This window comes from Lonchura striata, chromosome 20, assembly GCF_050655825.1.
Source record: "Lonchura striata isolate lonStrDom1 chromosome 20, ASM5065582v1, whole genome shotgun sequence".
NCBI classification, from domain to species: Eukaryota; Metazoa; Chordata; class Aves; order Passeriformes; family Estrildidae; genus Lonchura; species Lonchura striata.
The window spans coordinates 14405481-14417981 of NC_140722.1; the positions used below are offsets into that span (position 1 = coordinate 14405481).

General features: G+C 52.4%; 1 protein-coding gene across 2 annotated transcripts; it reads left to right on the forward strand.

The window, feature by feature from the left end:
• Positions 1-3168: 3168 nt before the first annotated feature.
• Positions 3169-10210, forward strand: ZFP64 (ZFP64 zinc finger protein). Of its 2 annotated transcripts, XM_085558308.1 has the most exons (7): positions 3211-3322; positions 3766-3846; positions 4274-4513; positions 5771-5932; positions 6250-6312; positions 6806-7057; positions 8191-10210. In XM_085558308.1, exons 1-7 carry the CDS (start codon positions 3271-3273, stop codon positions 9462-9464), a joined length of 2124 nt encoding a protein of 707 aa, XP_085414434.1. In that variant the 5' UTR covers positions 3211-3270; the 3' UTR covers positions 9465-10210. The 2 variants fall into 2 exon arrangements, with proteins under 2 accessions (XP_085414435.1, XP_085414434.1); XM_085558309.1 differs by lacking the exon at positions 3766-3846 and having other exon boundaries at positions 3169-3322.
• The last annotated feature ends 2291 nt before the right edge of the window (positions 10211-12501 follow it).

Consider the following 12501-nt stretch of genomic DNA (forward strand, 5'->3'; position numbering starts at 1 on the left):
CAAGCCTTTAGGTACTGAATCACAGGCAGATATTTTGAATCTTTAATTTTTTTTTTCTATATTCTTTTCTATGAGGATGTCAGAACTAAAATATGGAATATGATTTTCCCACTTGGTTCCTATTACTTGTAAAGCATTCAAAAGCTTCCAGAATAAAATTACCTCTATGCCCTGCCAGGGAGCAGGCAGAGCTCCACGGAGTATCAAGGGAGTCCCTCTGCTGGTGTTGCTTTCCATTTTTAACCCAAATATAATCATAAAAATGACTAAATGTGAGACTGGAGCTGTACAGCCTTAGATTCAGCATTTATTTGTTATCATGTTCATCCCAGTGGAGTTTTACTGTGCTTTTATATTTATACAAAAAGTGCTGAAATATATTCCATAAATCAAGGGGTTCATTTTCAGGTGTGACATATTCATCATCACCATCATCATCATCATGTGAGCTTGTTTTCAAACTTTGTTCATATGAGAGCAGCCAATTTGCATTAGGAAAAAAAAAAAAATTGAGAGAGAAATGCAAAGAGATAAGAGGTGCAGGAAGCTGAATTCTGCCCTGAAATTCCATCCCTTCCTTTTCTATCCCAACTGCACATTTTCCATGGGGGGAAAGGCACTGAGGCACATTTAACCCCATAAATGCATGACATTTCCCCTGGGTGGCTTTGGGTCTGCGTCCTGACAGTGAAGAATTAAACAACTCAACAAAAAATACATTTCTATTTTGTTCCAGTATTCGTTTGAGGCTTAATCACAGTTGTCAATGTGCCATTGCAGTGAATAACATTTTCATATTGAGTTATTTTACAGTTCTTACAGCAGTAGGGAATATCTTAGGGTACTAACTGATTGTTTTGGCTTTATTTATTGTACAGGAAAGCAATGACATTGAAAATATTGTATAAACAGCAAATACATTGAGCAGCAAAATCCCTACCCTGCATTATGAATTGAAATGACATTATTTTAAAACATTTGAAAAAAATCATCATAATTATACGTTCTCAACACAGAGACAAATTACCTATTATTTTAACATAATTAATTTGAGCTCAGAGTATTTGTTGCCGTGTGTGTCATTATCCATCAAAATGCTAAAACTTGGGGGTTGAATCCTGAAGTTTTTACTCCAAATCTGTAATTTGTTTGTCTCCACCTTCAATACCTGCAAGTTTTAATTACAAACGACATTTCAGTTTGTTGTCTGTCCCCTTGGCCAGGTTTCCATGCTCACTTGTGATGATCTTGCACCAGGGCCTTCAAGAGAGAGCTCTCCCTTTTCAGGGACTTCAGGCATGTAACCAAGTTTCTGTTCTTTCCCCAGGATATGGATGGGTTTTGAGGGGTTTTTTGCATCTTACTGGTATATCCTGATCATTGATTCATTTACACTTCTGATTAATGTATTTTTCTCTTCCAAACACACTCTCCTCCATCTGCTGTGCAAGGCAAAGGGAACAATAATGGTGTTTTATTCCAAGGGTCAGGGTTTGTCCTCCTGGCTGGCTGAACAGGTACCTCTGTTCCCAGCACCTGCACAGGTTTGGGCTGGGTTTTCTCTGAGCTCAGTGTGGGATCTGCTGCTCCTGTGTGGTCTGGGGTGACAGGAGATGGATGGAAGCTCTGCACGAAGGCAAAAGTCCACCCATTTCTTGTCTCCAGGAGAGCACTGAGGCCACGGCTGTCCAAACTGTGCAAGGAACGCCTGTCTCTGGGGCTCTGATGAGCTCTGACTTTTCTGTGCCTCTGCTTTTCTTCTCCCTTGTCTCTCCTGATGGACATTTGTCTGTTGTGGGCCTTGTTTGCTTGCACTGCACTTGTGGGGAGCCCGGAGCAGTGCAGTATTTCCATGTCAGCCGGGTTAAGGGTGAGGAACATTACACATGCACACTGATTTATGCCTCAGAGGCTGCAAATCGTGTCAAGTGTGATCTCAGCACAGCTCTGCTCCATGACTCAAGCGCTTGGTGCAGTGTTACACTCTCAGACATCAATCCTCACCAGGCAAGGGAGAACTCTTCCAGAGCATCCAGAAACTCCTGGGCTGGGAGACTTTAATTAGTTATTCACGAGATAATAATGGTGTTTGCAATGTTTGTGTCAAAGCCAGAATCCCATCATCACTGAGCTTAGCTGTGCCCCATCCCCACCTCGTCCTCAGCCCAGAGCTCTGAGTGCCACCTCCAGGAATTCCTGGGACACCTCCAGGGATGGGGATCTAAACCTCCCTGGGCAGCCCCTGCCAAGGCCTGACCACTCTTTCCATGGGGAAATTCCTCCTGAAGTCCACTCTAAGCCTCCCCTGGCACAACCTTTTATCCCAGTCCTTCCATAATTCTATTTTGCAGGGCCATATGGCAGGAGCTCCTGTGAGCGGCTGTCGGCACGGCTCAGGGCTCGGGCTGGGACCGGACAGAGCCCGGGGCTCGGGCTGGGACCGGACAGAGCCCCGGGGCTCGGGCTGGGATCGGACACGGCTCAGGGCTCGGGCTGGGACCGGGCACGGCCCGGGGCTCGGGCTGGGACCGGACAGAGCCCCGGGGCTCGGGCTGGGACTGGACAGAGCCCGGGGCTCGGGCTGGGACCGGACAGAGCCCCGGGGCTCGGGCTGGGACCGGACAGAGCCCCGGGGCTCGGGCTGGGACCGGACAGAGCCCCGGGGCTCGGGCTGGGACCGGACAGAGCCCCGGGGCTCGGGCTGGGACCGGACAGAGCCCGGGGCTCGGGCTGGGACCGGACAGAGCCCCGGGGCTCGGGCTGGGACCGGACAGAGCCCCGGGGCTCGGGCTGGGATCGGACACGGCTCAGGGCTCGGGCTGGGACCGGGCACGGCCCCGGGGCTCGGGCTGGGACCGGACAGAGCCCGGGGCTCGGGCTGGGATCGGGCACAGCCCCGGGGCTCGGGCTGGGACCGGGCACGGCTCAGGGCTCGGGCTGGCAGCCCGGGGCTCAGGCTGCAGCCCCCAGCCCGGGGTTTAGGCTGGACCCCCAGCCCGGGGCTCAGGCTGGACCCCCAGCCCGGGGTTTAGGCTGCAGCCCCCAGCCCGGGGTTTAGGCTGGACCCCCAGCCCGGGGCTCGCCGCCGCCGCTCCGCCGCCTCACGGCCGTGCCTGCCCGGGGCCGCACCGCCGCAGCCTCGCGGCCGCCACTGAGCATGCTCGGCTGCCGCACATCCGCCGGCGGCCGAGCCGGGGGAGCGGAGCCGCAGCCGCAGCCGGTGGCGGTGCGGCCGGCCCGGCCCGCGCAGCGGGCGGCGGCGGGGCCGCCATGAACCGCGGCGGGGCGGGGGCGGCGCCCGCCTTCCCCGGCCCCGTGCAGTGTAAGTGCTGCGCCATGCGCGCTCCGGGGCCCGCGCCGCGCCAGCGCGGGGGAGCCGGGGCCTGCCCGGGCCCCGAAACCTGAGTAGCGCATGAGACGGGCGGGAGCGGAGCCCGGGAACCTGGCTGGGGGGCGGGGGGGGAACCCGGGAACCTGAGTGAGCGCCGGGCGGGGCCGGGGCGGGCAGCGGGGCGGGGGTCAGGGGGGCGAGGGTCAGTGGGGCTGGGGGTCAGTGGGGCTGGGGGTCAGGGGGGTGAGGGTCAGGGGGGTGAGGGTCAGTGGGGCTGGGGGTCAGGGGAGCGAGGGTCAGTGGGGCTGGGGGTCAGTGGGGCTGGGGGTCAGGGGGGCTGGGGGGTCAGTGTGGCCGGAGGGGTCAGCGAGCAGAGGGTCAGTGCGGCCGGAGCGGTGGTCCATTGGTCCTGGGTGTTGGTCCATGCATCCCAGCCGGTGGTCCGTGGATCCTGGGCAGTGCTCCGTGGATCTTGGGGATGGATGCTCCATGGGCACTGGGCAGTGGATCCTGGGGTATTGCCCACGTGGGTTGTCCACGCTCCTTGGGCGCTTAGTGGTGCTGTCCGTGTGTGCCGAGCAGTGATCCCTGGTCACTGGGTGCTGTCCATGGATGCTGGGGGATTCTCCATGCTCCCTGGGTGCTGTCCGTGTGTGCCGAGCAGTGATCCCTGGTCACTGGGTGCTGTCCTTGTGTCCCAAGAGGGCTCCCTGCAGTGGTGCCGCAGCCACTGGGCAAGTGCCCCCGCGGGACCCCGTGCCCGCTGGGGATGCATCCCTGCCACCTGGGGGTCCCGCAGTGTCCCCAGCTCGGGGTGCCTGGGCAGTAGGGTGTCCCTGTGCCACCCGGAGCAGTGTCACCCATCGCCATGCCCTGAGACATGCTGAGTGTGCCACATCCCCTGAGTGTGCCACGTCCCCTGAATGTGCCACGTCCCCGCAGTCCCCGGCAGCACCACGGTGCTGGTGGAGCTGACCCCCGACATCCACATCTGCGGCATCTGCAAGCAGCAGTTCAACAACCTGGACGCCTTCGTGGGGCACAAGCAGAGCGGCTGCCAGCTCACCAGTGCCACGGCCGGCGCCACCAGCACCGTCCAGTTCGTGTCCGAGGAGACCGTGCCAAGCACACAGGCTCAGAGCACGAGCAGGACCATCGCCTCCGAGACACAAACCATCACAGGTACCCCCAAACCATCACAGGTACCCCCAAACCATCACAGGTATCCAACCATCACAGGTACCCCCAAACCATCACAGGTACCCAAATCATCACAGACACCACCATGTCACCTGCCAGGTGCCAGCCCTCTGTCCCTGTGTCCCCATCACCAGCTGAAATAGCATTTTCACATCAGTTGTCGTGTAACCTAGGAAATGAAATAGTCCTGTGCTGCCTTCTTGGGTTTGTCCTAACAACAGTTGCTTAATTTGCTAATTGAGGTATAAGTTCTCTCAGAGAATTGCTCAAGTCTGATCTGTTGTGGAACCAGCTTGTGCAAATTAATTAAAATTGTCGATACTTATGAAAAATACTGAATTTACTATGCATTTTAATTTTTTTAAGAGTGCTCTAGATGGAAAACACACACAGAATTGCTATCAGGCACCCATCCAGACCTTTTTATGTGAGAACACTACATCCCCTAACATTGCTCCCACAACTAATTAGCAGGAAAAATATGACTCAAAATTTCTGCCTGTGTGAAGACTCGAGTGAGATCCTGATCCTGGAGACATTTAAATAAAATTGGGATCTTGTTCCGTGTGTGAAGGTTTGCTCTTCTATATATAGTTTTGTTTTATTTTGGTGTGGGACCTTACTAAACCCCAATTTATTTGACTCTAATTTGGATAGACAGGTTAAGGCAGAGAATTTGGAAGAGCAGTGAAACAAACTGAATTCAGGGCCCACTTCCAGGAATTTTTGTATTATAATCCCTCAACTCAGTGTGGGTTTTGGGCGAGTCATTTTTCTGCTTCATATTTACTCATCTTTAAAATGAGGACAGTTCTACCCATTTGCCCTTTTGGGCCAAAGTGTTGCTCAATTGATTTAAAAGCTGCTACTTTGGCTGAGATATTTTCGCCTGTTATTCTTGTGAGTAACAGCTAAAAACAGTAGAGTTGAAAGAGGCTGAACTTTTTCAACAATACAAAAATAATTTGTGTGATGCCTTTTGACAACATTTGCCATATAAATAATGATTTTTTTTTCTCTCATTTGGGCTATAACACAGAATTGAAAAACAAATATATCTTTATTTGGTATTTGGAAGAGAAAAACCTTTTTCCTTTCCTCCTCCCCCAGGTAAATAGAGACAGAAATGTTGCTGGGAAAAAAACAGAATAGAGAATTCATGAAACTAGACAATAATTAGATTTTTTTTATCTGATTAGAGAAGTTAGTGCTGTCGCATGAAGTGTTATGTGTGTTTAGTCTCTGCCCCAGAGTTTGTTTTTGAGCATGGCTACCAAACCTACCTGCCCAGCGAGAGCACGGAGCCTCCAGCTGCTGCTGTCGTCTCCACACCACCAAAAGCGAGGCCCAAGAAATCCTCCTCCTCCGTGCCCCTGAAGAAACTCAGCTGCCTGTACCCAGGTGAGATGGGATTGTTCCTTCTTTTCCATTTCAACGTGCACAGCTTTCCTCTAGTGGCACACAGGAGATTTGGTGCCTGCAGCAGCTCTGGAGTGACTTGCCTCTAAGAGGAAGCGTTAGAAATCTCAAATTCACAGGTGAGCTGGTCACTGTTTGAAGCAGATGTGAGTGAACAAGATGAGGAATTAACTTCCTGTTAACAGTGAATTTTAAAGACAATGCTGTTGAAAATAAACATGTCCAGAATATGCTAATGTATTTTTATTATTTGGCTAGATTTTCCTTGAATTTAATGATTTTTATCCTTCTGTTTTCAGGGTGCCAGTTCAAGACTTCCTATGGTATGAAGGATTTGGAACGTCATCGGCGAACGCACACAGGTTTATGTTCCTGTATTTTCTTTTGGGTTGGCTTCCCCCTTTCAGCTTTTCACAAAAGCCCTTTTCCTATGAAGTAATGTCTCTATAAGCAGGATGTAGAGCTGTCTGTACTTTCTAGCAGTGTCCTGAGGAATTGCCTGTTGGGGACATGCCCTGTTAGGCACAGCTGAGGCACTGGAACACTGGAGGTTGATTGGAGGCACAGTTTAACTTCTGAATTAATCAGAAGTTTATCAGGGTGCAGTGTGGTGGCAGTGCACACACCTGCTGTGCTTTATATTAAAGCAGTTCCATGATTCAGCTCCCAATTTCGGAGCTGCAAAGGGACAAGGCTCCAAAGGCTCTGCTGTCTGTGGCAGCTCTGCTGTCTGTGGCAGCTCTGCCTGCAGCCCCACAGACGAGTCCCTTTCCAGGTGAGCATTCAGTGTGTGCTGTGTGCTTTCCACACGCCCTGCCCACGCCAGGGCTGAGCGTGCGGGTGCTGCCGTTGCAGGAGACAAGCCCCACAAGTGCGAGGTGTGCGGGAAGTGCTTCAGCCGCAAGGACAAGCTGAAGATGCACACGCGCTCGCACACGGGCGTGAAGCCCTACAAGTGCAAGCACTGCGAGTACGCGGCGGCCGACAGCAGCAGCCTCAACAAGCACCAGCGCATCCACTCCAACGAGCGCCCCTTCAAGTGCCAGATCTGCCCCTACGCCAGCCGCAACTCCAGCCAGCTCACCGTGCACCTGCGCTCGCACACAGGTGGGGTTCTGCTCTGTGAGGGCTGGGGGTCACAGAGGTGATTTTAAGTCACTTATCAGTGGTCAGAGCCCCTAAAAGGGATGATTTGAGTTCCCAACGAGCACCCCTTCAAGTGCCAGATCTGCCCCTACGCCAGCCAGCTCACCATGCACCTGCGCTCGCACGCAAGTTTTTATCTAAATCCTGGCAGTGTCAGTTAGGGATGGGCAGAAATGTAAAGAAATACAGAGTAGACCACTCTTTGAACAAACAGAACCAGCATTTGCTATATTCTTTTTCATATATATTGTGCTACCCCGTATATGAAAATTAAGTCATTGAAATATGAACTGTGCCTTCATCAGCAAGGCAGATAAAAATTCAGTAGCTGAGTGTGCAGCTGAGGCTGTACAATAAACTAGATGAACAAACGGTGCATCTTCATTAATAAAGTCTGTTTAATACAGATAGTACACCATGTATCTCAATTATTAAACAGATACATGGATTAGCACAGTAGGCCACAACTTGATTTGAAAAATATTCTGTTAAACCTATGACATATGTAGCTGGATAAGCAAATTATGCAAAATTATACAGCTCTCACAAACTCGATAAAATATTAACTTCTAAAATAAATCAGCCATTTGCAGTTTGATTATTAAAGAGGATAAATGCTTGTTGAACTAAATACACTTTCTTTTTCCTCCTTTCACCAAGAGTTTCTTAGAACCTAACAACACAATTCTTACACTTCTTCAATATAATGCCTATCTAAAGAGTTCATCCTTGCGGATTTTAGAGAACTGTATTTTTAGGTTAAAGAAAGAAAAGGGAGCAGTTATTTAGGTTATTTAGTTGTTTTTTAGATTGCTAAGTTTGCTTTGGATTTTTTTTTAATGGCTTTAGAACACCTTCACTGGAATTGATTAGGGATTAGCAGAGCTCCACCTTAACATGGTCATGTTGTGACACCAGGCTGCAAATACAGAAAATGCAAAATAATGGGTTGGGATCTGAGTATGTCAGACCAGGTGATAATTCCGTGTCACGAAATTTCTCTTGACTTTGAGGATGCATTGGGAGCTCAGGACAAGGCAGCTGTGGTTCATCCCAGCAGCGTCCCCTGTGTAACCTGTGGCTTCTGTTGGCAGGGGATGCCCCGTTCCAGTGCCAGGTGTGCCCCGCCAAGTTCAAGATCAACTCGGACCTGAAGCGGCACCTGCGGGTGCACTCGGGGGAGAAGCCCTACAAGTGCGAGTTCTGCGAGGTGCGCTGCGCCATGAAGGGCAACCTGAAATCCCACGTGCGCATCAAGCACAGCATGGAGAACACCCTCAAGTGCCCCGAGTGCGACTTCCAGTGCGGCAACAAGACCAGCCTGCGGCACCACATCCGCAGCCACCAGCCCGAGCAGCCCGTCAAGTGCTCCGAGTGCAGCTACTCGTGCTCCAGCAAGGCGGCCCTCAAGGTGCACGAGCGCATCCACGGCAAGGAGCGGCCCTTCAAGTGCGACTTCTGCAGCTTCGACACCAAGCAGCGCAGCAACCTCACCACGCACGTCCGCAAGGCCCACGGCGACAAGGCCAAGGGCAAGAAGCAAGACACGAAGGAAGGAGAGAAGCCAAAGCAGGGCGGCTCCAGGCAGGTCGCCAAGCTGGACGCCAAGAAGGCCTTTAAGTGCGACCTGTGCGAGGCGTCCTTCGTGCGGGAGGACTCTCTGCGCAGCCACAAGAAGCAGCACAGCCTGTACAACGGCTCCAAGAACAACGAGCTGGCCGTGCTGCAGCTGCAGATGGACGCCGGCCGCCAGCCCGGCGCCCCCATCGCCGTCAGCCACCTCCAGGTGCCGCTTCAGGCCGCCCAGGTGGCCCCGTACAACGAGGGCAGAGTCAAGATCATCGTGGGCCACCAGGTGCCTCACGCCGGCGGCGTCGTGCAGGCCGCCTCCGTGAACGTGGTGCCCCCCGGGCTGCTGGGCGCGGGGCAGGAGGAGGTGCTGGGCAGCGGCCGCCTGCAGCTGCTGGGCCAGGTCAGCGTGCTGGCCCCAGCCGCGGTGGCCGCGGGCGACGCGGGGCCGGTGGCCGAGCCGGCCGTGCTGCTGACCGCCCACGAGCAGGCCGAGGGCAGCGCCCTGCTCCCCGGGGCCGGCCCCGGCCACGAGCCCCCCGCCAGCCAGGCCTTCATCGCCAGCTCCGGCATCAGCTGCTCCGACCTGGAGGGGCTCAACGCCCTCATCCAGGACGGGGCCACCGAGGTGACCGTGGTCAGCGACGGCGGGCAGAGCATCACCGTGTCCACGGCTGCTCCTCCTCCGCCCATCTTCTCCTCCTCCTCCCACGCTGAGGGCCCCAAGCAGGGCTATTCCATCATCCAGAGCGGGGCTCATACAGCCCTGCTGTGTCCCGCTGACTCCATCCCCGATTAGGGCTGCTCTGGCACTGGGGCTGCTCTGGCATGAGGCTGCTCTGGGCACTGGCACTGCTCTGGGCACTGCTCTCCCCTGGGGCAGTGCTGAGCCTGGCAGGAACACACAGCACACAGCTGAACGCAGGATTTGTCCTCCAGAGCCAAATATCTTCCCCTTCCACTCTGTGTTTGTCTGTACACTGAAGCATCTTGTGTGTGAGCGGGAGGATTTTTGTATTTCTGAGCCTCTGCTGCAGTCACAGGCCCTGCTCCTTGGGAAATCAAGGCAGCTGTTGCCAGTGTCCCCAAGCAGTGACACCCCCAAGAACGGTTCTTGTACTGTGCTGCCTGCAGGAAGAAATCCTCCCCTCGTGCTGAATTACCCCCACAGCAGCCTCGTTGTTTGATGCTCACCCAAAAAGACAATAACCTGAGCCCTTCTGCAGTTTGCTGGGCTGAGGTCTCTCAGTTCTGGGCTCTGAGTGCGTTCATGCCTGGCTGAGCCCCGAGGAGGCTCTGCTGCAGCCCAGGTAACTCCGGGGGGCTTCTCCTCTCTCTCTATGGGTAGCAATTGGTAGCACCTGGCACTTGGAATGCTCCTGCAGAGCCCAGGTGATTGTTTTCAGAAAGTCAAAAAATGGTGTCCTTCTCTCAGTAGTAATTAACTTTGTTAGCAACAACACAGTCTCTGGCGTGGTGATGGCTGTCAGAGGTGCCTGTGAGTTAAAAAGCAAAACAACTGGAAATATATTTTTTACAAACACCGCTTCCCTTTTGTTTTTATTTTGATGCTGCCTGTTGGGAGGTGCATGGGTGGTAAAAGTGTTTAGGTCTTTTTGTGTTAAAGGAAAAGATAGAATGTAATTTAAATTTTATTTAAAATCTTCGAATCCAAGGTTTTTCACTCCAGCAGAAATTCAGGTTGGAACGCAAGGAGATGGTAATACATTATTATATTTTTATTATTATATATATTTATAATAAGTATTATTCTATTTATCATTTATTATGGGAATTTTTCTGATGAATGAATTTCAGGCTGTATTTGGATTATGCAGTCGCCTGTGCAAAGGTACCACAAACTAAAAGCAGTTAATTTCCCCATCCTCGGGGAAATTAATCGCAGGCAGGGTTTCCTCACTCCCAGTGCTCCGTGTCATCCATAGGTGGTGCCAGAGGCCCAGGGAAGCTCTGGAGTGTGCTCTGGCTCCTGGATGATATCTCTTCTTTAAACACCGTAAAAACTTTTCAAAATTTAGCTTTTTGAGACCTCACCAAAAGCTCAGCTGTAAAAATCTCACTTAAGAAAAAAAGCTGCAGATAAAAAGAAATGCCCAAATTTTTCTGCAAGAAGCGGACCCGTGGCCAAAACGTAACCTCACAATATATGTTAAATTGATAATATTTTGCTCCCTCATCATTAATTTTAGCCTGTTCATAGTTCCCAGCTGTACAGCTGTCGGGACTAGAGGAGTGATAAAACCCGAGGGATTTTGGCAAAGTTGCTGGTTTGAAGCAGCTTCTCTGTGCTTGCCCTTGGCCAGCAGTGTCACCTCCAGTGCATGTCACACTGCAGGTGCCACAGCTCTGCTGGCTGCGCTGCAGCTCTCAGAGAGCCTCCAGAACCTTCTCAAGGAGGAAACCAGCACATTTGTCATATTCTAGAGACCAACCTGGGTACTGGGCCTCAGAGATAAACAGGAAAGATAAGGCAATGGTGTGAGTGAACAGACAGAGCTTCGTGCTGCTGCTCCAGCCTGCTTTGGCTGATTGCATCATGAGAACAATGCAGAGACTTCTTCCTCCACCCTGAGAAAAAACCAGCTGAGAGCCAAGGCTGACACGGGGCAATTCCTTTTCCATTTTCTCTTCAGTATTCTGGCTTGGTTTCTGTGTATGACAGTAATGGTCTGTGTGTTCTGGAGCTGGCAGGAGCAGATTGTTTTCATCTCTGATGTTCACTTAATACATTCTTCATGCTATCAGCAGAACCATCCCAGTAGGGAGCCTGGTAATTCAGAACAAGTGTCTCTTGTAGAGCTCTCCTGCTTCTGAGCACATGGTAAATAAATCCTATCCTTCCCTCCCCAGAGGTCTGCCACGGCCTCAGAGAGCTCTGGAGCAAACTGGTGCTTTCCAGGACAAAATATTGGGATGGGGTTTTGTTCCTGCTGCCTGGAGATCCCCAAACTCCCCTGGTAAGTGCTGAGCCCAGGAGCAGAGCTCAGTGTTCAGTGCTGTTCACCCAACACAGCCCAGAGGGAGGGGAAAATCTGGATATCCCACCCAGCACAGCCCAGAGGGATCCAGAGGGAAGGGAAAATCTGGATATCCCACCCAGAGGGAAGGGAAGCTCTGGATATCCCACCCAGCACAGCTCAGAGAGAAGGGAAATTCTGGGTATCCCACCCAGCACAGCCCTGGCAGGCTCTGCTCTCTGCACAGGCTGTTCCCCAGGTTGCCCGTGGGTTCGAGGTGTGAGTTGATGGTGTGTCACACCCTCCCTCCTCTCTGGGGATGAACTTCTGCCTGCTCAGAGATCTGAGTTGAACTGGGCAGGCAGAGGTGCAAAACCTGCGTGCATTTCCTCTAAAGCAGCCCCAGCTCCTGGGCCTTCCCAGCCCTTTGGGGTTTGTTGCTGTTCCTGACGCTGCTTTTCAAAGCCAGACCCAGCTGCACATGAGCTGATCCTCCAGCAGACCTGCTGAAATGTGCTTTTCTCCTGTGCTTTTGTGAGGCAGGAATACACCACAGGGAAGAAAGCTGAAGAAAAATGTGTTTGGACACCTTTGCCTGTGTTTTGGGGAGGCTGGTTCTGACTGAGCCCCAGCTCAGTGTCCCCAGTGGGGTTTGAACAGCACGGGATTAAACTTTATCGGTGGTGCTGTATCCTTTAGGTGGTTTTGATAAAAACTTAAACTGTTCTTTGCATCAGAATGGGAGATTGCTGCTCAAAACCAGCCTGGGGTTGTCCCTTGCACAGGGGGGATTCCTGGGGGAGTGGATGGCACCAAGTCCTCACCTCAGGTGAGGCCTAAAAGCAGCAGAATTTGGCC